This window comes from Hyaena hyaena, unplaced genomic scaffold (genome assembly GCF_003009895.1).
Source record: "Hyaena hyaena isolate Hyena2069 unplaced genomic scaffold, ASM300989v1 scaffold_714, whole genome shotgun sequence".
Classification (NCBI taxonomy): domain Eukaryota; kingdom Metazoa; phylum Chordata; class Mammalia; order Carnivora; family Hyaenidae; genus Hyaena; species Hyaena hyaena.
The window spans coordinates 81,034-102,645 of record NW_024081350.1 but is presented as its reverse complement, the minus strand read 5'-3'; the positions used below and the strand labels follow the sequence as shown (position 1 = coordinate 102,645).

The following is a 21,612-nucleotide window of genomic DNA, read 5'->3' as shown; positions in this document are numbered from 1 at the left end:
GGAGGAAACAAAGCATTAAAAAAAATGCAAGTCTGAATCACCCCTGAGGTGAATGAATCCTGGATGTCTCCAAAGACCTCATTAGCTATTTGAAAGATGTCATTGTGTATTTATCTTTAAATTGCTTACTAATCATCTCAAGCAAAAGCTCATGGCAATATTATCAGAGCCAATTACTTGGCATGTCACACTCAATACCCTGAAAAAATATCAGCAAACGCTTTCTGCAATAAATAACCATATGTGCACTTGGGATTTAACTTCTACTGTGCGACGGAAATGGTACTGTTTTGAAATATATGCTGGCTGGGTTCTTCCTTCTTTTTTCCCCCCTCCGTCTTAGAAGCATCTTCAAGGACAAGGTAGTGAAACTGAAATTCAGAAAAGGTCAATGAGGGAAAATGCCATTTGAATCGGAGGAGATGGGTGAATCTCTTCAGCAGGCCCTCATATTTTCACTTCAGAAGCCTTTATGTTGGTTACTGATTCCATGAAGGGCACTGCTCAAGACACATGGGCTCCATGGCCGCCTGCCTTGCTAGATTAATGGAGGGTCAGTCTAAGAAATCATGGCTTGCAGGAAACATTTTTAACCAGTGCTGTCGGAGGAAATCACTCCGTATTTACCTTCCAGGATTCCGGCACCGAGTCTACAAGGCTAGATGCAAGATTTTATAAATAGCAATCACTCACAAAATGTTCTAGAAGACTCTTCTCTGAAATAAGTCCACCACATTGAATAACTACTTGACATGATGCCATCTCGGCAAAGGGCCAGTAACTAAATATAAACCAAGCATCAGAACATAAAATAAGATTTGTTCAGCACAATCAAGGAATGGGCTCTTGATGACCAAGTCTGAATGTTTCATAGACAGGATTCCCCATTTACTCAATGTGGCGCCTATTTTGTCCTTGAGGTTTTCATTACTTAAAAAAGGAAAGACATAAAGTATGAAAGTCCTCAGCTTTATTAATGCAAACATATTTTTTATTAAAGAATGAACGCATTTATGCTAAAGAATAGTTTACATGTGTTGTAGAGCAGCAAGCAATATCTCCAAGAGGCAAGTTCTTCTCAATAGGACTCCATGCTTATTCTACATGCCTTAAAACTGAACCCACACACGGGGGCACATGTACACACACACAAACGCATACACGGACACGCAGATACACAGACCAAAACACCAACACCATAACTCTCTGGATTTGACGAACTCTCATTTAAGGCTTCTATAAGGTTCCCCAGTGTCCCTAACATTAATTACCAGGATTAAAAACAGACTTTAATCAAGGAGCAGCATCACCTGGAAAACTAGCCGTCTGCTCCTGGCTTTAAATGTATGTATTTCAACCAACGCTTTTCAATTTCATTCAGGGTTGACTCTGTGTTTATGGTATTTAAAGAGCCACGAAACTGAGAAACCTCAGGCTCTCTTAGTGAGAATTTCTCATTAGAAACAGTGAACAAACTGGAAACTCTGACCCTAGGGTGTCACCAATTTGAAGATAACAAGGTCAGATTTCCCTCTAGATTAAGACGGACACAGTTTACCTCAACAAGGCAGGTGTACACAACACATTCTCTAGTTAAGTACAACATTGGTGGGGCGGGGGGTGGGGTGGGGGGAGGCTTCCTTGGCGATGCCTGATCAGATCTGAAGCTTGCCATGAAGGATTCCTCAGACAGGACCATTAACTAAGTAAGTTGCCGTAAATCAGAATTGAAAAAAGGACAGCCTACGTGGAGTTTTTGCTCACTTGCTGATAACTCATTCCCTTTTTCCAAAGTTCCTGCAGTTGTGGTGGTTGTACGAAACTCCCGCTTTGCTGGATGGTTTCTCTCATATGCTTGGTTATTGTCTTCCCTTTGTGTGTCCTGCAGCGTCTGCTGAGAATCCATCCCTTAGGGACGTGGGTAGGGTGGGGAAGGGAAAGAGGGTGGATGAGGAGGGATAAGGAAAGCAGCTATTAGTAGTCGCAAGTATTCCAAGAAAATAGATGAAGTGAATATAATAAGAGGGTACTACTTGATATATTCATGTAAATAAAAGCATTATCTTTAACTGAATTAACTGCCAGCTATCAGGTTGTTAGTTGTAAAGCTCAATAAAGGCTGTGCTGATTTGCTTACTGAGGAGAGAATCTGAAACATGCCAGGGAGAGGGGCTCTCAGGATGAGCCTAGAGGGTTCCCTCAGCTCTGTGGCCTCCGCGCCCGCATCTGTACCCCCCACACCCACCCACGACTAGGGATCCTACAGGGTGTAAAGAACATTCTTGTTGGGTTCCATAAGGCAAATTGGAATGGTTCATCACATAACAGCCGCAGTGTATTTGCCTGAGAGTGGTGGTAACTGGCATGGAGTTCTCCTACAGGGAGGCATTGGGAAATGAGGGGCGAGGGGGGAAGAAGAGAGTCTAGAAACTTCCTCCCCATCCGCACGCCCGCCCTCCTCACAGTCACAGCAGCAGCAGATTTCAATGTAACGTAATTACTTTAATAATACATTTCTTTAGATTTAGAATTGCTCTTCTGAATTTAAAAAGCTTGGTCGGCCAAAAGTTTGGCAGTCATTACTTCCCAAATTTGAATCATTGCTTATTCATCTATCATCTTGAATTCCTTGACCAATGCTGCCTTGCTGAAGCATCCTAAGTCCATTCAGCCATCATCGGATTCCAACTCCTGGGAGACTTCTTCCGATGAGCTGTTCCTATGGATCCGACCGTCGCTCTTCATACTGTGGAAAGTCTTCTTGAAGGCCTCCATCATGGCATGGGCCAGCTTCTTGGCCTCGAGCTTGCTCTCACACTCTACAGCATGGCAGTCCATTTGGTAGGACAGGTCATCATTGATCTCCCTGTAGACCCAGGCGAAGATGTTGGGGCTCACATTGTGGTCGGCGGTGCAGTAGGCGATGCGCGCCACCTGGAAGGTATCCATGTGGACCGTGGCTTCACCTTTGTGGTCGAGGTGATGGAGCCACACTTGGAATGGTCGGATTTCCAGGAGGGCGTTGGCCGGAAAGACATCTTCTCGGGCTAGCGTGTGCTTCTTCCAGAGCTCGATGACTGGCTTTTCTGTGCAGCCTGACAGGAACTGCATGCCTGTGGTGGGGACTTTACCCAGGTAGGTAACCTGCAGAGGGAAGAAACGAAGAAAAAGGGTAAGGTCAGTAGGGAGCTTCTCCTTCTAGTTGTTCACTCAAGTCACCCTGTCACTTGAAGCAGGTGGAGAGATACTCTTCCCGCTGCCTAAATAAATAAATAAACAAAACAAAACCTCCCAAAAAACTGTCATTGTAATTTTTACCTTTTCTCCCTAACAAGCTGACCACTTGGCAAAGGTACTGAAACTCCTAACGTAGAGTTGGATTTTTAAAAACCTAATCTCTAGAGACCCACTCTCCCTCTCTCTACCCCCTTTAAAAATTCAAATTAGAATAACAGTATGATCTTTTACATAATTTGGCATTTCTTTAAAATTCAGTATTTGACTGTTTATTTTCAACCAAACACATGCAGAACTTAATGATAGGAAGAAGTCAAAAAAGTGCTACATCTGAACAATAAAATCTTTATTCAACCTATCTCCTAGTCTGGTTCTCTTTACAGTTCTCTCAGTGTTTGATTTCACATAAGCCACCTGCTTCTAGCAAATGCCAAGGACACAAAAACTGTTCCATGTACATTATGGCTAAAAATATGATTGTTCCTTCCCCTTCCTCTGCAAGGTAACTTTTTAAATACAGCAATGTTCAATTGTCTTTCAACCCAAATGAGTTTTGAACCGATGAGCATCTGTTTATAGAGATAATAAATGAAAGACCTGCCGATGGGTTAAGACTTGAATGCTGGCGTGGGGCACCTGGGCAGCTCAGTGGGTTAAGCGTCTGACTTCGGCTCAGGCATGATATCATGGTTCATGAATTCGAGCCCCATATCTGTGCTGATAGTGTGGAGCCTGACAGTGAGCCTGACAGTGCAGAGCTTGACTGGATTCTCTCTCTTTCTCTCTCTCTTCCCCTCCTCTGTTCACATTCGCTCGCTCTCTCACTCTCTCAAAATAAGTAAATAAACTTAAAAAAAAAAAAGACTTAAATGCTGGCTTATCCAATAGCTAGACTGGCAGGATGAAAATGAAGCCAAAGAATTCCAAGTGATTCAAATAATGTCTTAAAAAAACTTGTTTGTTATCATACCAAGAAGGGATTTTCATTCTTTCTATATATTTTCATTCCTCAAAATGAATGATGACCTGGTACCATTGGACCACTGGCATTATGGAAATGCATTGAACTGAAGAAATTGTTTTCAGAAATCACAGAAATCATATATAATTAGGTTCAAAATTAGTGACATAGATATAAATACTATCAATTTGAGGAAGAAAAGATCAGAAAAAGGTCCATGGAAATGAGGAGAAAGGAGATTTGGGTACAGTGATTCCAATCACGGTGTGTGTTTAGTGGGGAGATAAAAACCATATACAAAAAAAGGCAGAACATAGAAGTTAAATACTACTGCATCCTTTTACGCTTTGCTTCTCTCTTAAACAAGAGTTAACAGGACAGTCCCTTTAAAAAATAACTTCTTTGTGAAGAGGCACAGTGCTGCCCATTCTAGGCAGACTTAGCAGGAACCCATTATACACACTGGCAAAGTGTGGGGGGGGGGAGGGAGGGTGTAGGGGGAGGGGGAAGATGGCAAGGTCCAAAAATTTGTAGGAAGGAGCTAACGAGATTTGCTCACAGCACAATCTTTGAAGCAGGCAAAGTCAAGATTTACACCCTCGTTCCATGGCTCACAGGTGGGTGGTTCTGGACAGCGAGCCCTCTACTATAATGCAAGGCAGAGCGTGGAAAGGGCAGGTGAGGGGTACGCCAAAGCACCCTGAGCATTCAGAGGAGGGAGTGATGGCACCCTGCTGACGGGAGGCCTCAGGGAAGAGTCACCAGATTTCAAGACATGGGGGTCTCAAAAGCCAGGTTGGAGAAGCTCACCAAGGTAGGGAGAGAAGGAGGGGTGGAAAGGAAAGGGCTGGAGTGGGGAAGGCCCTCCTCCCCACAACTTGGGCAAATAGGCCACTTCGGCCTGATGGGACATGAGGCTGTGGCTTTAAGACAGCCCGGGAAAGAGACGGGAGGTCCCTGGCCACTGGATGAGAACAGGCTGAAGTCTGGAAGATGGCCCTGCATGCAGTCTAGGGAGCAGTCTTGATGGAATGCCATCGAAAATCAATGGTCCCAGGAGTGCCTGGAGTTGGCCGAGGTTTGAACTTGGAAGACCTGCTTGATGCCAGGAAGAAGATAGGATGGGAAGGGCTGAAGGCAGCAGAAAACACAGGAGCACAGCCAGGAGGTAAGAGCTCCTGGAAGAGCAGTGGAGGAAGTGGGAAAGGACAGGCAGAGCCCGATGGGGATGACACTGCAGAGAGGGAGTGACACTTGGTGGCCGACAGAAGGGGAAGATGACACAGACAGACAAGCAAATGCCTCCACTGGCTGAAAAGCTCAAGTCACTCTGAGTTGGAGAAAATGCAGGATAAAGGGTCCTTGATTTATATACTTGCGGAAAATGTGCTTTCTGTATATGGTGCTTTATGATACCTTTATTCTTTTTTAACAGCGTTATTACCTTTTTATTGAGGTGAAATTCACATCACATAAAATTAACCATTTTAAAGTGTGTGACTCAGTGGCGTTTAGCAGTCAAGGGCTGCACAACTATCAGCTCTGTCTGGTTCCAAAAGATTTTCACCACCCCCAAGGGTGACCTGTAGTGCCCATTAAGCTGTCACTCTCCATCGTCCCCTCTCCCCAGCCCCTGGCAGCCACCAATCTGCTTTCTGTCTGGATGGATTTACTATTCCGGATTTTCAGACAGCTGAAATCACATCATATGTGACCTTTTGTGTCTGGCTTCTTTCACTTAGCATAATGTTTTCAAGGTTCATCTCGATCGTACCCTGTATCCATACCTCCTTCCTCTCCATGACATCTTTACTTTTGGAAGTTTAAAAGAAAATGGGGAAACTAGTTTCAGTGGTTGAAGCGAAAGTGCATTCTTTCTTACTATCCACTGAAACTTAGAAAAGAACCATGTTTATATTTGATAGAATCAAATATCGGTCAGAGAGAGAAAATCTCCTTTAATTTTGTTCTAAGCTCACACACACACACACACACACACACACACACTTTTTAAAAAAGTTATCCAGTCCCGGGGCACCTGGGTGCCTCAGTCGGTGGGGCGTCCAACTCTTGATTTCGGCTCAGGTTGTGATCCCAGGGTTGTGGGCTGGAGCCCCGCATCTGGCTTCACACTGAGTGTGGAGCCTGCTTAAGCTTCTCTCTCTCTTTCCCTCTGCTCCTGTCCCCCACTCGCTCTTGTTCTCTCTCTCAAATAATAAATTAAAATTAAAATTAAAAGAAACTATCCAGTCAGTGCCTTCGTTTGTGATTTAATTAAGGGATGAGTTTAAAGAACCTTATTAGAAGCTACAGATCATTCACTCCAAAAGAAAGCAATTTCACAGTAGTAAATATGTGTAACTAAGTGCATTCCTCTCTTATAAATATTTATTACTTAAAAACTGAAGATTTTAAGGAAAATAAAATTTTATTTTGAAAGTGTGCTTGAGAGAAAAATGGGGAGGAAATTAGTAGTTCAAAGTGTTTAATAAATAATGAAAGCTACTTAATAGTACATAGACATTCATAAAAACAATTTTAAAACTCTAAGGTAGAACGCAGGACATCGATGAAACTTCTTGGTATTAAACTTATTAAGGAAGTAATCTTCATTTTGTGGTCCATTTGTATCACCTGGAAGGCACACTAAACATCAAGCAAAAGGTCCCAAATCGCCTTTTATATATATATATATATATATATATATATATATATATATCCAAATCAAGCCGTACAAACACCGAATAAGTAGTAATTAATATTTGTATCACCCTTTAGACAAAAGGCACTTCATGTCTGCCAGTTTCACTGACAACCTCGTGATGAGGATGGAATATTATTATCACCCACCAATTTGCAAAGATATAATCTTAGGACATGTGGAGGCACGTGGGAACACATACTCTAGACTGTAAAGTGTTGGGCTTTCAGGAACATTTTGATGATTTATGAGGAAGACTGCATGAGACAAGGCCCCCTGAAAAGATGCCTGTTGAATTCCTGAACCACTCTGCTGTTAGGTGAGAGCCATGTCCATTCAATTTCACTTTTTACCATTTATTCATTTTCCCCATATTTTGACTATTAGAGAAATTTCAGGTTTCCATGAGCACCCTAGGCTCAGCGGGACCCCCCCCAAAGAGTGGACAGCATTCTTTTGTGTGGTGCTTTTATAAATGACACTCTTTTCCATGCCATTATGGGCCTAGGCATTTATTTAAAATTTCATTCTTCTTTTCTAATTGCAGAAACTAAGACTTAGAAAACTTGTAAAATACCCAGGCAAAATGGGGCACAAATAATATAATAATACATGTGTATAATTTATATATCACATATGTAAGATATACAATATCTGTTCATAATATTGATCTGTTTTCTAAAACTCCCAGGCAAAACGGAACACAAATAACAAAATAATATATATATAATATCGAATATATCTAATATCTTTTCACAATTTCTGTTTTCTAAAAGTCAAGAACATATAATGTATTTAAAAAGAACTCGAAGAACACAAAATGTTTAATCTCAAGAACTGCAGACCTTCGCCACCTTTGCAAGAGAGGCATAAACGTGTTCTACCAGTAGCAGTCGTGAACATTCCATTTGCTTCATCTTGCAACGCGCTAGTGAGGCTGCAGAGAGAGGAGAGCTAAAAGCGGCTTATGGGATGAGTCCTCTCCACTGTGATCCTGACGGGGCCTCCCAGCACACCAGATGCTCACTGGCCCTTCCACAATTTATGCCTGCCTTCAACTGGGATTTGCCATGGACACTCCAGGGACCGCAGCGGACAGACAAGCCATGTTGACAAGCTCAGGATTAGCAAATGTGTACCCGAGAAGCCAGAAGATGGCTGACTGTCCAGATAAGCGGCTGCCATCCTCTGGTACCAGGGTGTGTTCACCTCAGGCCTTAGTAAGGCTTGTGGCCGAGTCTCCTCTTCAGTTAAATGAGCCGACCTGGCCCCCGCCCTCCTAAAACAGCCCCGGTAATGAACTGCACTTGGTTCCTGTAGGATCTCATTAACCGACAACATGAGCTAGAGGGTCTGTCTACCTCGTGTCACTGGGTGGACCCTGGAAAGTCCACGAAACCTGTTTTGTTACCTTTGTGGAGTTGGTAATGTCAGAAATCCCATGAGTTTAGATAAACACAAAGAAACAATGTTAAGTTGACATTTCTTAAAGAGACATAGAAAAAGAATTATCTGAGTGGAGGTTCCCTAAAAATGGAATGTAAGATATGAAATGATGCACCAAGACAACCACCCCTCAGAATGACCCCTTTACGTCAGCCCTGGTATCATCCATAAGGCCTGTGCTCCAGAACCCTGACTTAGTGCACTTTCCCCTCATAGGTCAACTATTGACCACCTTCCTGCATGTTTGCTAACCTTCTTCTAAGTTCTCCAGAGTCTGGCATTAACCCATATTATTGACTATAAGTCACTGAAAAAAAAACAAAACAACAACCCACAAACCATTCAGGCTTAAAAAAAAAACAGAGTGAATTTCTCTCTTTAACTTTTTATATATAGTTTAATAGAAATATACATGTGGCTCTGTTTTCAAGGGAAAACAAAGTAAAACTTGAATAAAATCAATGGTCTCAAAATACCAAAGCTGTCCATTTAGCCACGTCCTCTATGGACTTGAGGCCACAGGGTACATTTATGTCGATAAAGAGAAACTCCAAAATACAGCGTATTTTGTAAGAGATAGCTCTTTGTATTGTTGTAAGTCAACACTGCTGTAGGGATTCATTCTCTATAGAGAGAGTTCGCTTCTTGCCACAATCTTCCTCCTGTGGGAAACCTTCTTTCCCGGCCCTCTGTGGGCACTTCCTCCCTAGGAGGGAAAACACAGGATTCAATGTAAGAGGCTGCTTCGGGAGGTTTGGATGCCGACAGCTGCACACCAATGTCAGGTCTGGTTAAGGGGAATCTTGTTATCCTGCCCACCTATGAAAGAGGTGAATGTTTTCTAGATGAATAAGTCCCTTTTGAGCCTCATCCTAGAGGGCTGTAATCTTCCAGAGCCACAGAGTAGATGAGAAACATTGAATCCTGAATTGGTCATTAAATGTCCAAAATGGTAGACAGTTTTTTTTTTTTTTAATTTGTCACCTCCCAGGATGACAAAGGGAGTTGGAAGATGACAGGAAGAAGCTTCGGGGCGGTGGGGGGGGGGGCGGGGGGAGAGTGTCAACCAGTTGGAAATATGCAGTAAATACCAACATCTTTCCTGTGGTTGCCGAAAGAGGCATTGGGCAAGAAATGTATTAAGAATGAATCATTCAGAGGGAAATAAACAAGCAGAGTGAAAACTGAAAGTTTTTCCCTATGTGTCATTCAATGGCATAAACTGATGCCCCAGACACAGACGTTTGCAATGTGTGAATGGGCTTTGCCCAATCCCAGCTAAAAAAATTATTTGAGAATACACACGGCGTGTGAAAATACATACAAGCCACGGAGCCAAGGGACCCGCCAGAGCGTCTGCAGCATTACCAGTGTCAGTCAGAAGAGACTAGTGTCCTTAGAAGCTCTCCTTCCCACCCATGACTTTTCCAACAGCCCATCCAGCTCTCCATTCATGAATCATCATTCTTTCCTCATCTGTGGCAAAAGAAACCCTGAGAGCCTGACACGCATCCTCGTGGCCAAGCATGCACCACTCTAGTCCTTCCTCTTGGTGGCCAGTCAATATTTCATTCTGGCCTGAAAATCCCTTGTTTAGGACCCTGACTTGTCTCATCTTAGACTGGACAGAGGGATGGAAAGGCTAAAGACAGTGGCCCGTAAATGAGGATGTGGCTGGAATGGATGATCATGTAAGAATCCAAGCACCTTGTTCCCTGGGGATCTTTGACCTTCTAAGCTGGACAAACCCAACTTCAGGGCTACAGGAGCCCAGCTTTGGTTCGGTTTACTGAGAAGTTTCTTCAGAAAGGCAAATCCAGATCAAAGCTCCTCCAGAGGCCTTTCCTGGAATATAAAAATCCTTGCTGCTCTTTCATTGTCTGTAGGAGACTTCCTGTCTCAGCAGACATAAAGTAACATGATATGAGCTTGAGATGGAAAATGCTTGACTGGGAATCCTAATAGCCTTTGGGTTATAAGGCAGAAGATTAAAAAAAAAAGAAGAAGAAGAAGAGCCAACCCCGAGCCAACAGCAGAATCAAACTTTTCTTTTCTGACACTCATTCCTACCACACTTTGCAGAGAAAGGGGACAGAACACAGAGATTCACATTCCCAGCTTGAATTGTCTCCTTCCTTGCTGGCCACGGACAAGTAAGCACCCAGTGGACACTCTGAAGAAGGAGGATGGATCCACATGCCAAATACCTAACAATCCCCAACAGGAAGATAGACATAATGCTAATTACGACCTTGAACTTGTATTACACGCTGTAAGCCACAAAGAAGGTATAAAAGAATAAATGCTGTTCACAGTGTAACCTATGAAGTCATTGTAAGAAAAAAATAAAGTGATAAACTTTGGGCTTAAAAATTCAATTTCTTAATTGCACATTCACTTGATTAGTATTTATTGAGCACCTATGAGGAGCAGGTATATTAGTGAACAGAATCAATACAACTCTCTGTCCTCTTGGGGCTTACATTCCCAGTCACAGATGAAGGTTACAGGACTCAACATCATAGGGGCAAGGTTGGCCTTAGTGAGAACACATGCTTGCCTCTGTGAGCATTTTCGAAGAATCTGGAAAACTTCTCTTGCGTTCAAAAAGGTCTTTGCCCTCACAGAGCACAGTGGGGACCAAAAAAATAAATCCCTGTTTAGAATCAGTTCCTCGGATCAAGCTGTAGCCCATGAAAGCTCATTAGTCTTTATACTCATTGTGGTTTGGGTTCGTGAGATGTTTCTACGGCAGAAGATCAGGCAGGAGAGAAGCTATGGAAGAACATCAAGGGAGAAGAGAAGGTGTGGAGGAGCTGGGACGATATGGAGGTAGAAGACCAAGGCAGACTTTGCCTCCTAAACAAAATGGCCTGGCAATTAGAATGCCGTTGGTGACTTTACATTTGTCCTTGTGACTGGACAGAAGGGGTTCCTGGCCTCGCCTGACATCTGTGTTTTCACTCTCAGGAGGCTCTAAGTACATCACACCCATTTGCCTTCACTGAAATCTTGGGAGTAAAAATGAGTTGTTTTAGGCTACCTGGCATCTTTTCTCCTTTCCTTTGATTTCTTCTTTATTTTGGAGATCGAAACAGCGGGTGTTCCCAGCGTTTAAACTCATAGCGTTGATAATGATACTGCAACAAATTTATGCTGATTCAAGGAATATCATCAGCATTCTCAGCTTTTGGTGCTAAACGGAGCCGTTCATACTTGCCTAACACCACCCTTCTGTTGCAGAGATGGCGATTGTGATACTTGCCCTAAATCACACAGCTGGTCTGTGTGTGAAAGAGCAAGATGTCGGACACAACTTCTTCTACCCTAAGGACAAGATTCTTCCCACTACCCCAGTCTTCCCTGTCGAGGATCTAAACCCTTTTATTTTCCATTCATATTGTCATCGACCTTCTCCCTGGCCATTTCTTCAAGTGTCCACACTGAGACCTGGTCAGGGACATGGAAAGGTGACAGACACTCTGCCAGGGCTTATTTAACATTCTATAAGGAATTTAGAATCAGTGAAACTGTCCTTAACCTGAGATGTGTTTATATAGCTCAGGGATTTAAACCATGATGCCAGCATCAATAATTGAAGGAAGGAGACAAGAATGCATACTTAATATTTAGATATCATATTCCTAAAGGATTTGAAATGGTGCTTTACAAAGCAAACAATCCCTGTTTCAAAGAATAATTACAGAGAGCAAATATTAAGCATGCGATGTTGGCCCTGACCCTACTCCTGTGGGTGGGGCACCAACAAGCCAGACGACACATGACGTGGGATTGCTCTGAGAGCCACGAGCTGGGTGAGCAGGACTTTACATAGCCTTCAACAAAGACATGAGAGCCTCAGAAGGCCAGCCTGAGAGGCCTGAGCTCAGCTCCGAACAGAACTGGAAATCTCTTCGGGTTACCCTTCAGGGTCCTACTCCTCAACCCTTGAGACTTCTACAGGCCATCCCCAAGAAGCCCAGAGGATTCTGGATCAAAAGTAGGATTTTCTTTTCCAAAGTGGGTCTTGGGTACCACTCTGGGGCCTATTTGTAGGCAGACCTCTTCAGGAGTAGACCCAGAGGTCCTTTGGCTAGATAGGGATGTGGAAGAATTTTTACCCTTTCCCTTAAGGCTACGCTTTGAAGTATTCCCCCATATCTGTTTGGCCAGGCTTAGTCAGCTGAGCCAGAGGCAAAGTGTGAGCCAGGCAGCCTACGGTAAGCCTGTCTCAAACAACACATTTTTGTTCATCATTCCAAAGGGGACGGTGATGACCCAGAAAGCCTCACAGACTTACTCTTAATTTTTTTCTTAATGGTAGCAACCATGCTGGCAGTAGAAAGTAGATTTTCCCAAGTGCATTGCCTCTGGTGCCCATTCATGCCTTTGTTTAGTGGTATGGATCTGTCTCGGTAACTTTCCTAGGTTATTAAGAAGAATTATTATTATTATTAAGAATGCTTTTTTATTGTTTATAAATTCTTTCCAAGTATTTGCATGGGTTGGGTTGACTGAACCTATAAAAATATTAATAGAAGTTTTACTGGGAGATAGGTTTTCCTTTTATTATGTAAATGTACATCTTGGTGGGGAGAAGCACATGTACTAAGACCCAATATCAAAGAATTATTAAGTACTGTTTAGCACTCTACTAAAGAGATGAACATCGCCTCAGCTGTTAAATACAGCTTCTGTCTCACAATTAGGTGTGTCTGTGATAGGTTTGTTTCTGTTATTCGTGTTATACCTTAGTTCCAATGGTGTAGACTGATTGGAGATGCTGCGCCCCATCTTGTGCTTATCAAGCAATCCTAGTGTGCAATTTGTCCTGTCAATTGGCTCTGGGACATGTGAAGTTGGAAACATTGGCACTGTCACTGTCAAAGACAGAAGCGATTTATCTGGAAGGCACTGAAGTATGCCCCTGAAGACAAAGTCACTTAATAAAAGTGACACCACATTGAAACATACATCCCCTCATCGGGCCCCTTCCGGTGAGCTGGCCCAAGGATGGTCAAACCTGGGGCTTTCCACTCAGTGGCACCACAGCAATTTATTTCATGACAAGTCTGATATCTCCCCTTCTGCTTTCTAATCAGTGGAGTATACTGGAGAGGGACAGTCAGCAGAGCTCTCCAGGCCCCGAATGTTCACAATGAGAAAATTCTCTAAATGACAAATCAATATCAAGCACACTGCTTGAGAGTCCTCCTGACAAATGGATTCGAGGGACCCACACAGGGGCGGGTGAAAAATGTCACCGATTTTAGTCCTTGTAGCACTTTATCAATTCATTTCCCTTACCGCACAATTCATTAGAAATGGAGCAGAGAAGGCATTAAACATTTAGAAAAATATCATATTGAGACAACACTGGGCGGGAAGGAATAAAATAAGCACACCAATCTATTGGTCGCAAGTCTAGAGCTCTTAATCAAAGGCCAGAGAAGGTTTGAGAGAAGAGAGGTACACCGAAGTTAACTAAACATGGAATAACTAGGTATTCCAGAGAGATGAACACTTATGGTCCAACAAACTGCTACATGAATGTTCACAGACGCTTTATCGGTAATAGCCAAAAAATGGACTCAGTCCAGATGTCCTTCAACAGGAAAATTGTTAAGTAGTCGGTGGCAGAGTTGTCCCATGGAACGACCACTGGCACCTGTACCAGCCAAGATGGCTCCCCAGGGAATTCTGCTGGGTGAAACTAAACCCCCAAATTGACATACAGTATGATCCCGTTTGTGTATCATCTTAGAGACGGGGAACATATTGGTGGTCGCCAGGGTTTGGGGTGGGTGGGGTGAGGAAGGGAGAAAGGAGGGTGTGGTTATAAAAGGGTAACGGGTTGTGAGGGACACCTTTGGTACCTTCGCTGTGGGGCTGGAGACATACCCCCACACGTGCAAAAGTTGCATAGAACTAAATACACACAGAGGCATCATGAGTGAAGGTAAAACTTGGAAAAGCTGAGTAAGATGGGTGGGTCGTATGACTGCGGTATTACACCATGGTTTTGGAAAGTGTTATCGTAGGAGAAAAGTGAGTAAAGTGTTGGGGATTATTTCTTAATAACTGCATGTGAATCAATGATCCCAATAAAAATATCAATTAAAAAAGTCATCTCCTCCATCTTATTAAGAGTTGGTTTTCTAATAAAGCTATCTTTATTTATCAAAATCGTTTAATACACTTAACACTGTTCTGATCAATGCATATGCATAATAATTGTAAGGATAACTCAAGCCAGAAGATATTTAAATTTAAAGGCTTATAGTCAAAGAAAATAATTTTTGAAAGCTTCCATTATTTACATATTTTCCTTGCAGAAGAAACAGGACAGGATGGGAGATAAATGATTAAACCCCAGTTCTAAAATCTTGTCTCTCCCTTTATGTGACCTCACAAGAGAAAGAAATGGCCCCATTTAATGTCCTTGTCAGCTTGTTAATGACAGACTTTGTGCCATTTGCAAAGCAGGCGAGCCCTTATCTGTGGAATGCTAATGCAGTGTGTACCTGTTTCCCTAGAACTCTTCCTGGTAAACAAACCTAAAATCTATAGAGATACAGCAAGCACATGGCTTCTGGGAAAACGTCTCTTAAGCTATACACATCTCTTATACAATGATGTGTAAGTTCCCCAATAAAACTGAAAAAACATAGTGGCTGGCAGAGAAGTGCACTAGCCTAAGTGGAAAATGATATTTTTGAAAGAGATACTAGTTCGGTATATAGGTTACATGCACTACATGTAAAGGAACCATGTAGCGATTTTATTTAAAATTACAGCACTTGAAGCAGGATAGAAATTATATCCTCTGCAACTGTTTAAACGTACAATGGAAATATTCACTGCATACTTAAAAATGTATGGCCAATGAGAATACTCATATATTTTGTAGAAGACTGAGTGAACCCCCTAGACTGTGTCTTACTTGACTGATTCTTACTTAAAAGATCTACTCATAATTAACAATAATGTTAACTAAAACTACCCTGAGATGTCTTCCTCGCTTACCAGACTGGTAAAAATGAAAGGTATGGTGAACCCTGTGTTGGCAAGGCTATAGAGAAACAGACACCCTCATGTACTGCAGACTGGGGTGCAAACCAATAGGAGCTTTTTGGAGGGGAATTGGTAAAATGTAACAAAACCACACAAGATGAATGAATACATTTGTACTTGGCTCGGTGCTAATTTCAATGGAAAATAAAACTTTCTATGAGCATACACAGCAGACTAAACAACCTTGAAGATTAAAATTTAGTTTTTAGATACCTACAGTCAACAACCTTTTTGATCAAAATCACCCCTTGTGCTGACTGGATCAACCTATTTCGGTGATAGGTGACAGATACTACTCTAGTTGTCCTGGTGCACGTGTGTGTGTGTGTGTGTGTGTGTGTAACACCTTTGATAACCATATATATATATATATATATATATATATATATATATATGAAATAGTACCTCTGACAATCAAAAATTTGCAACCACTCAAGACCCTTATTGCATTTACCTTCTGTTTCTAAGTAGAGTGCAATGCACGATGGAAAGTAATTTTTAATTACTAGCACCGTTATCTGTTTCTATTGTTAGTTAAAAGTCACCTAGGAACCATAACTTTCCTGCTATTTAACTACTGAGCTTCGCTCAGGAAATATTGTGACCACCTGATAATATTGCTACTACCAACCTCTATGGTAGAGTTACCACATCGAAAAAAAGCCCTGGAGAATTCTACTAGATTTCTTTGTAAGAAAGGAGAGCGGTATCAAATATTTAGAAATACAGGAGCAAGGATTTTTAGAGGCTTATGTTGCAGCTTTGAAGAGTATCTGGTTAAAGTCACTGCTAATGAGTGTATTCTTAAGAGAAGAAAGAAAGAAAGACGTTTCTCTTTCAGTGTTGGGAAAATAAGAACAAGGAACGGAGCGGGCTCATAGGAATCTTTTAGATGAATGACCACTTCAACAAGTGCAATTATTTTTAGTAAGAGTGTGCTTGCACTGGAGCAAAGCTTTAAAATCTTGATGGATTAAGGACAAGCAAGAAGCTCTGCTGTTATTTTTCAAGAAGCACCTGCTTTGCTCAGCAGTCAAAAAAGTCTTATTTTCAACCACAGTAGAGCCCTACTAGCAGTGCAAAGTAGGCGATCACTGCTCAGCAGACAGACTCTCAACTGCTTCCCTCTGGTTGGCCCGAGCAGAAGCAAAGAGCCACGGAGATCATCAGCCCAGGTAAGCAGAAAACTCAACAAGGCAACTCCAGGAGACCTGTGAACGGCACCAGGAAGGAACAGGGACAATGTCTGGTCTACATCCTTGGGGATGGGTCTGAATGTCTAGGCTCCAGAAACCTTGTACACAGAAAGCAAAGACACAGACATCATGACTTCCAGATTGAATCCAAGAAAGCAGAGCTCTTCTTTTAGAAGGATTGTATTTTCCTTGCTTTGAGAAATACCTCTTTATAAAGGGGAATAGGTTCCCTATAAATGCACTGTCTTTCCCATACGGGTCTTTGCAAATTGACTTTTTTTGAGCTCTCTCGACATTCTTCTGAAGAGCTGCTGTGAGTTTCCATGCTCTCACATTCTCTCCATCATCAGCCTCACACGGACGCTGAGGTGCTGGGTGTGATAAGATCAAAAGGCACAGAAGGAACACAGGGACCTGTCACTGACATAGCTGGTGTGGGTTCAGCTCATCCCTCCTCATTCACCAGACATGGAGTGTGACAGTTAATTTTCTGTGTCATTTTGACTGGGTCGTGGTGTGTCCAGATACCTGATTAAACACTATCCTGGGTGAGTCTGTGAGGATGTTTCTGGATGAGATGAACAATGGAATCCTTGGACTACCTTTGCCAGTGTGGGTGGGCCTTGTGCACTCCCCTGAGAGCCTGAAGAGAATGAAAGGTGGAGTAAGGGAGGATTTGCTCTCTTGGCCTGACTGTCTTCAAGCTGCGACACTGACCTTCTCCTGCCTTTGGACTAGAACTCAGGCTGGAGCTGGACCATCGATGCCCCTGGGTCCCCAGCTACCAAATGCAATTCCTGGGCCTTCTTAGCCTCCATAATCACATAAGCCAACTCCCCTTAACAGAACCCTTTATTATGCAGGGCTGTGTGTGTGTGTGTGTGTGTGTGTGTACACACACACTTACATGCATAGAAATACGCCACCAGGCCCTTAACTTTCAAGTTTTTAATGGCATAACAACATACTCAGCATTATCATTTTCAAACTCTTAAAATTCAGGCTAGTTTCATGTGAGGGGTTTACTTCCTTTTTGATGTTGGTCTATTTGTATTGGTGAATGAATGATAACAATGTAATAATAATAATAATAACACCTCAGTTAATAAAATAATGACTAGGATCCTGAGAAAAATAAAGATATCAAAGAAACCTGAAATACAGCCCACCTAATATTTAAAAGTGTTTCAAAATTAATTTTCTTCACTGACTTCTCTCAGGAAGAGATAGGTGGTAGTTTTAGTTTGTTCAGGGTTCTCCTGCTTTGTTCAAGGTTTCTCTACTGTCAGGCCTCTGTTACCACAGTTGGCAGTGATGTCTTATTATTATTATTATTATTATTATTTTGGTCAGCGCCCTCAGAAGGTAACGAGTGGTCGCCAGTATTCATGGATGGGCCAGTATTCAAGGAAACAAACAAGTGTGGACCAGAATTCTGGGTGGAAGTGAGATGATAAGAAAACTTTCCTTTTCTGGCCACAACTATGACGAGAAGTCTCCGGAAGCTGGAAGGAGACTTCCGTTAAACAGCGCATGTCTCAAGGCCAAACCCACGTACACACCCAGTCTGCCCTCCACTCTCCTTCCGTGGATTAGCTCCTCTCGGCCGTCTCCCATAGCCTTCTCTGTCCGTCACAGCCTCTGCATCTCAGGTCAAGGGTGGCAGATCTTTGCACTGTTTCTGAACATTCCCTGAATTTGTGCAATCACAGAATTGGTAGGTGGGGCTCCTGCTGTGACAGGAAGACCTCCATTGCTGGTCTCAAGCGCTGACGGCCCAAATCTTACTTGACATCGCCTACCTCTGTCCACAGTCGTTCTTGTCTGCCAGGTGGCAATTCAATCCGGGGTTGAAGGGAAAACTGATTCTATCAAAGAGCCTACCCACCGTACCGGGAGCCACGCTGCAGCAGGACAAATAATTCCTCCCACCGAACAAATACAGTTCAAAAAAATAAACAAGTGGGGAGGGAGGCCACCATTTTCCACAGTCAAAGCATAGTTCTAATACACAGACATACACACTCCCCCAATTTCCTAATATCCCTTCCCTGTAAAGCCTGTTGTGTGTGAATGCTGAGAGAAGAGTCAGCATCTCTAAATTAGAAATATGTGATGTGTGTGTGTATGCACGCACGTGTGAGTGCCCAAGTGAACGAAAGACACGATGAAGATGATGCACTTTGTGGCATGAGAAAATGTGCCCCGGGTTTTGTTTTTGTAGAGGCCTGGCAAAATCTTGTGGAAAACAAATCTTAATTTTTCTTCTTAATTTTCTTTCAGAAAAAATACAAAATAAAAGCATAATTTAAGTCAAAGGTAATGAAAAACTATACTATCACTGATCTAATTAAACTCACCAGGACCCCCAATAATCCTCCAGAAGCAGAAAAGTGAGATTTTTCTTCTTCTAACACCCTAGATTCAAAGAATGACTCAGAACACAGTCACCTCCCCAAAATATTTGATCCCTCATTAGATTTTGGTCTGGACAAAAAAAATGTTTCATTTGATGATTCCATCTTGCTTTCAGGATGTATAGGAAATTCCACCAATTCAAGCCTTCTGGGATACAGTCTAGTATCTACCCACTATTGACCTTAACGAGACTCAAATCTCTCAATAAACAAACAAACTCAGCTTCTATTACCCAAATTAATGCGGCAAGATCTCCTATTATCTTGATTGCTATAAAAGAGCCCCCAGTAAATAACCAGCTAGTTATTCTTGGGTGTCCAAGAAAAACTCCCCTGTGGCCCCATAAAGCTTAAAATCCCCATGGGCCTCGAAAACCATGGAACATTTGAATTGACCTGGGAAAAGGGCATCCATCCCAACTCTGGGCCACTCTTGCTCACTCAGAGGCTACACAACTACATGTTGTGCTCAGAGTGGCCCTGAGTCAATCCCACTCTTCAAGCAAAAGGAACTGAAATCCAGGCCAAAGGTCTGGACTGCATGCGAAAGGACACCAGCCTCTTCCACTTCTCCATGCCCAAAGCACACTTCTCCACCGAACTCCAGTTCCAAGTTAGAAGCCTTCAGACACCAGGGGAAGGGCAGGCGGAGAAGTGATTTTTGTACCAATCAGTTCTGAGCCCCATTCCAGCCAGGTATGGATGACTTATTGAACACACAATAAGACAAAAGCAAAACAAAGCACAATCCTCTTCATTTGAAGCAATACCACCTTAACTAATGATCTGATCAGGAAAAAAAAGGAATAAAAACAAAACGAGATTTTTAAAAACGATAATATTCAATTTTATGTCATCAGGAAATTACATTTAACAAATGCTTAATATTTCTAATTAGTTTATTTATGGGTCTCATCCAAAATGCGAAAATAAATAGTGCTTAACATTTATGGAGTGATAACTCTCAGGCAGTGTTTTATGGACCCGATACATGAACTAACTACATCTCACATAATCTTGAGAGATAAGCATGGTTATGTTATCCATTTTAGATGGGCAGAATTGAGGCACAGAGAGGCAACATCACTTATCAGGGGTCACACAGGCAGTTTGGATGCAAAGCCCAGTTCCTAAGTACCTCTCTGTATCATTCCATTGACGCAAGACAGGATTTGTATTCAGACACTCTTCCTTTGCTCAAATGCTTGAACCAAAGAGTTTGAATGGCATTAAGACTGCTCTACTTCCCCGTGCAGGATCACAACTACCACGGAATGACCATGAGAGAAAAACAAAGCATTAGAATCTGTCTACTATGACTGTGGATGCAACGAAATCACCATTTCCCTTTGTGATATATACTGTTACTGTTTAAAAACATTTTGTTTTTTAGGGTGAGCCCTAAAGTGGCAGAGGGCTTCTTGATACATCCTGTCTGTGGTACTAGGAGCTACCATTTTATGACCTGAAGACAGTCTCTTTCTGAGTAAATGAGTTGAAGCCACACACCATAGCATCTAGCAATTTTCCATCATCCCACACACCCTCCTAATTGATCTCACTTAAGAACTCCTTTTGGAAGAGCACCATCAACAAAATTCAGCCCTCTTTACTGCTGAGCTGTGTTCTACCCACATCCTCTGAACAATCCTGAATGCATCCCTGACTCCAAAAATATTTTAACAGAAGTCTGTACATGGTCTGGTGGGGAGGGTTCCCTGAAGGGGACAGTTCTCTCTGTTGCAAAGAAGAGCTAATACTTCCGGGCTGGCCTTTGTTTATTCTCTCAAAATACTTCTCCTGGGTAGGAAAGAGGGAAAAAAGCAGAACTTGCAACTTCAAGGTGCTGTCTAGAGAAGCAGGGGCCATCTAAAGATTTGTCCTAAAGACTTCACCCAGGGCAAGAAGGGGCTGAAATCTCAGAGCAACAAGGAAGCAGCAGCTATGATGGGGCAGAAGTTAGAGGGAAAATCAGAAGCAGGGACTAATGATGTATATTAAAATGATAATGTATGCTATGCTATTTTTTTTATAAATATAGGATTTTACGTTATGCTTTATTTTTAGAATTTTATACGTGAAATATATATAATATGGACTTTCACAGATTTTATTTTATAAGTTCTTTACAATTTTAAAAGTAACATATTTAGGGTGTTGTGCAAAATTTATATTGCATTAGAGGGTACTGTCGTTTTGCTGGAGTTTGACAATCACCACATGACCCAAGAAATTAAATGCAAACTTGATTGTACATTAGCATTTTTCTAAGAAAGGAGTCACCACTTTAATCAGAAAAGGGATTAGCAATGCAAAAGAAGAAAAGACACATTGCCTATATTAAATTCCTAGAATTATGGCAGTGAGGAATATGAATGTTTTTTAAATTTTTGATGTGTATTTTAAAGTTGCCTTTCAGAAACATGTTGCCAATTTTTATTCCCAATAGCTATATATAAGACTCTTTCCACACACACACTTTCAACAATGGTGATCATCATCTTTAGCATCTTTGTCAAAGATTAAATTGTTTTAATATATTTATTGGTGATCATTGTTTCTTCCTTGGTAAATGACCTG

General features: G+C 42.1%; 1 protein-coding gene across 2 annotated transcripts in view; it reads right to left on the bottom strand.

The window, feature by feature from the left end:
* Nucleotides 1-953: 953 nt before the first annotated feature.
* The window catches only part of LOC120220654 (PTB-containing, cubilin and LRP1-interacting protein), an 80,197-nt gene continuing 59,538 nt past the window's right edge, over nt 954-21,612 (bottom strand). For both annotated transcript variants that reach the window (XM_039217780.1, XM_039217781.1), the window contains exon 2: nt 954-3,144. In XM_039217780.1, the coding sequence (XP_039073711.1) occupies nt 2,668-3,144 (477 nt within the window). In that variant the 3' untranslated portion in view covers nt 954-2,667. The remainder of the gene's footprint in view (nt 3,145-21,612) is intronic.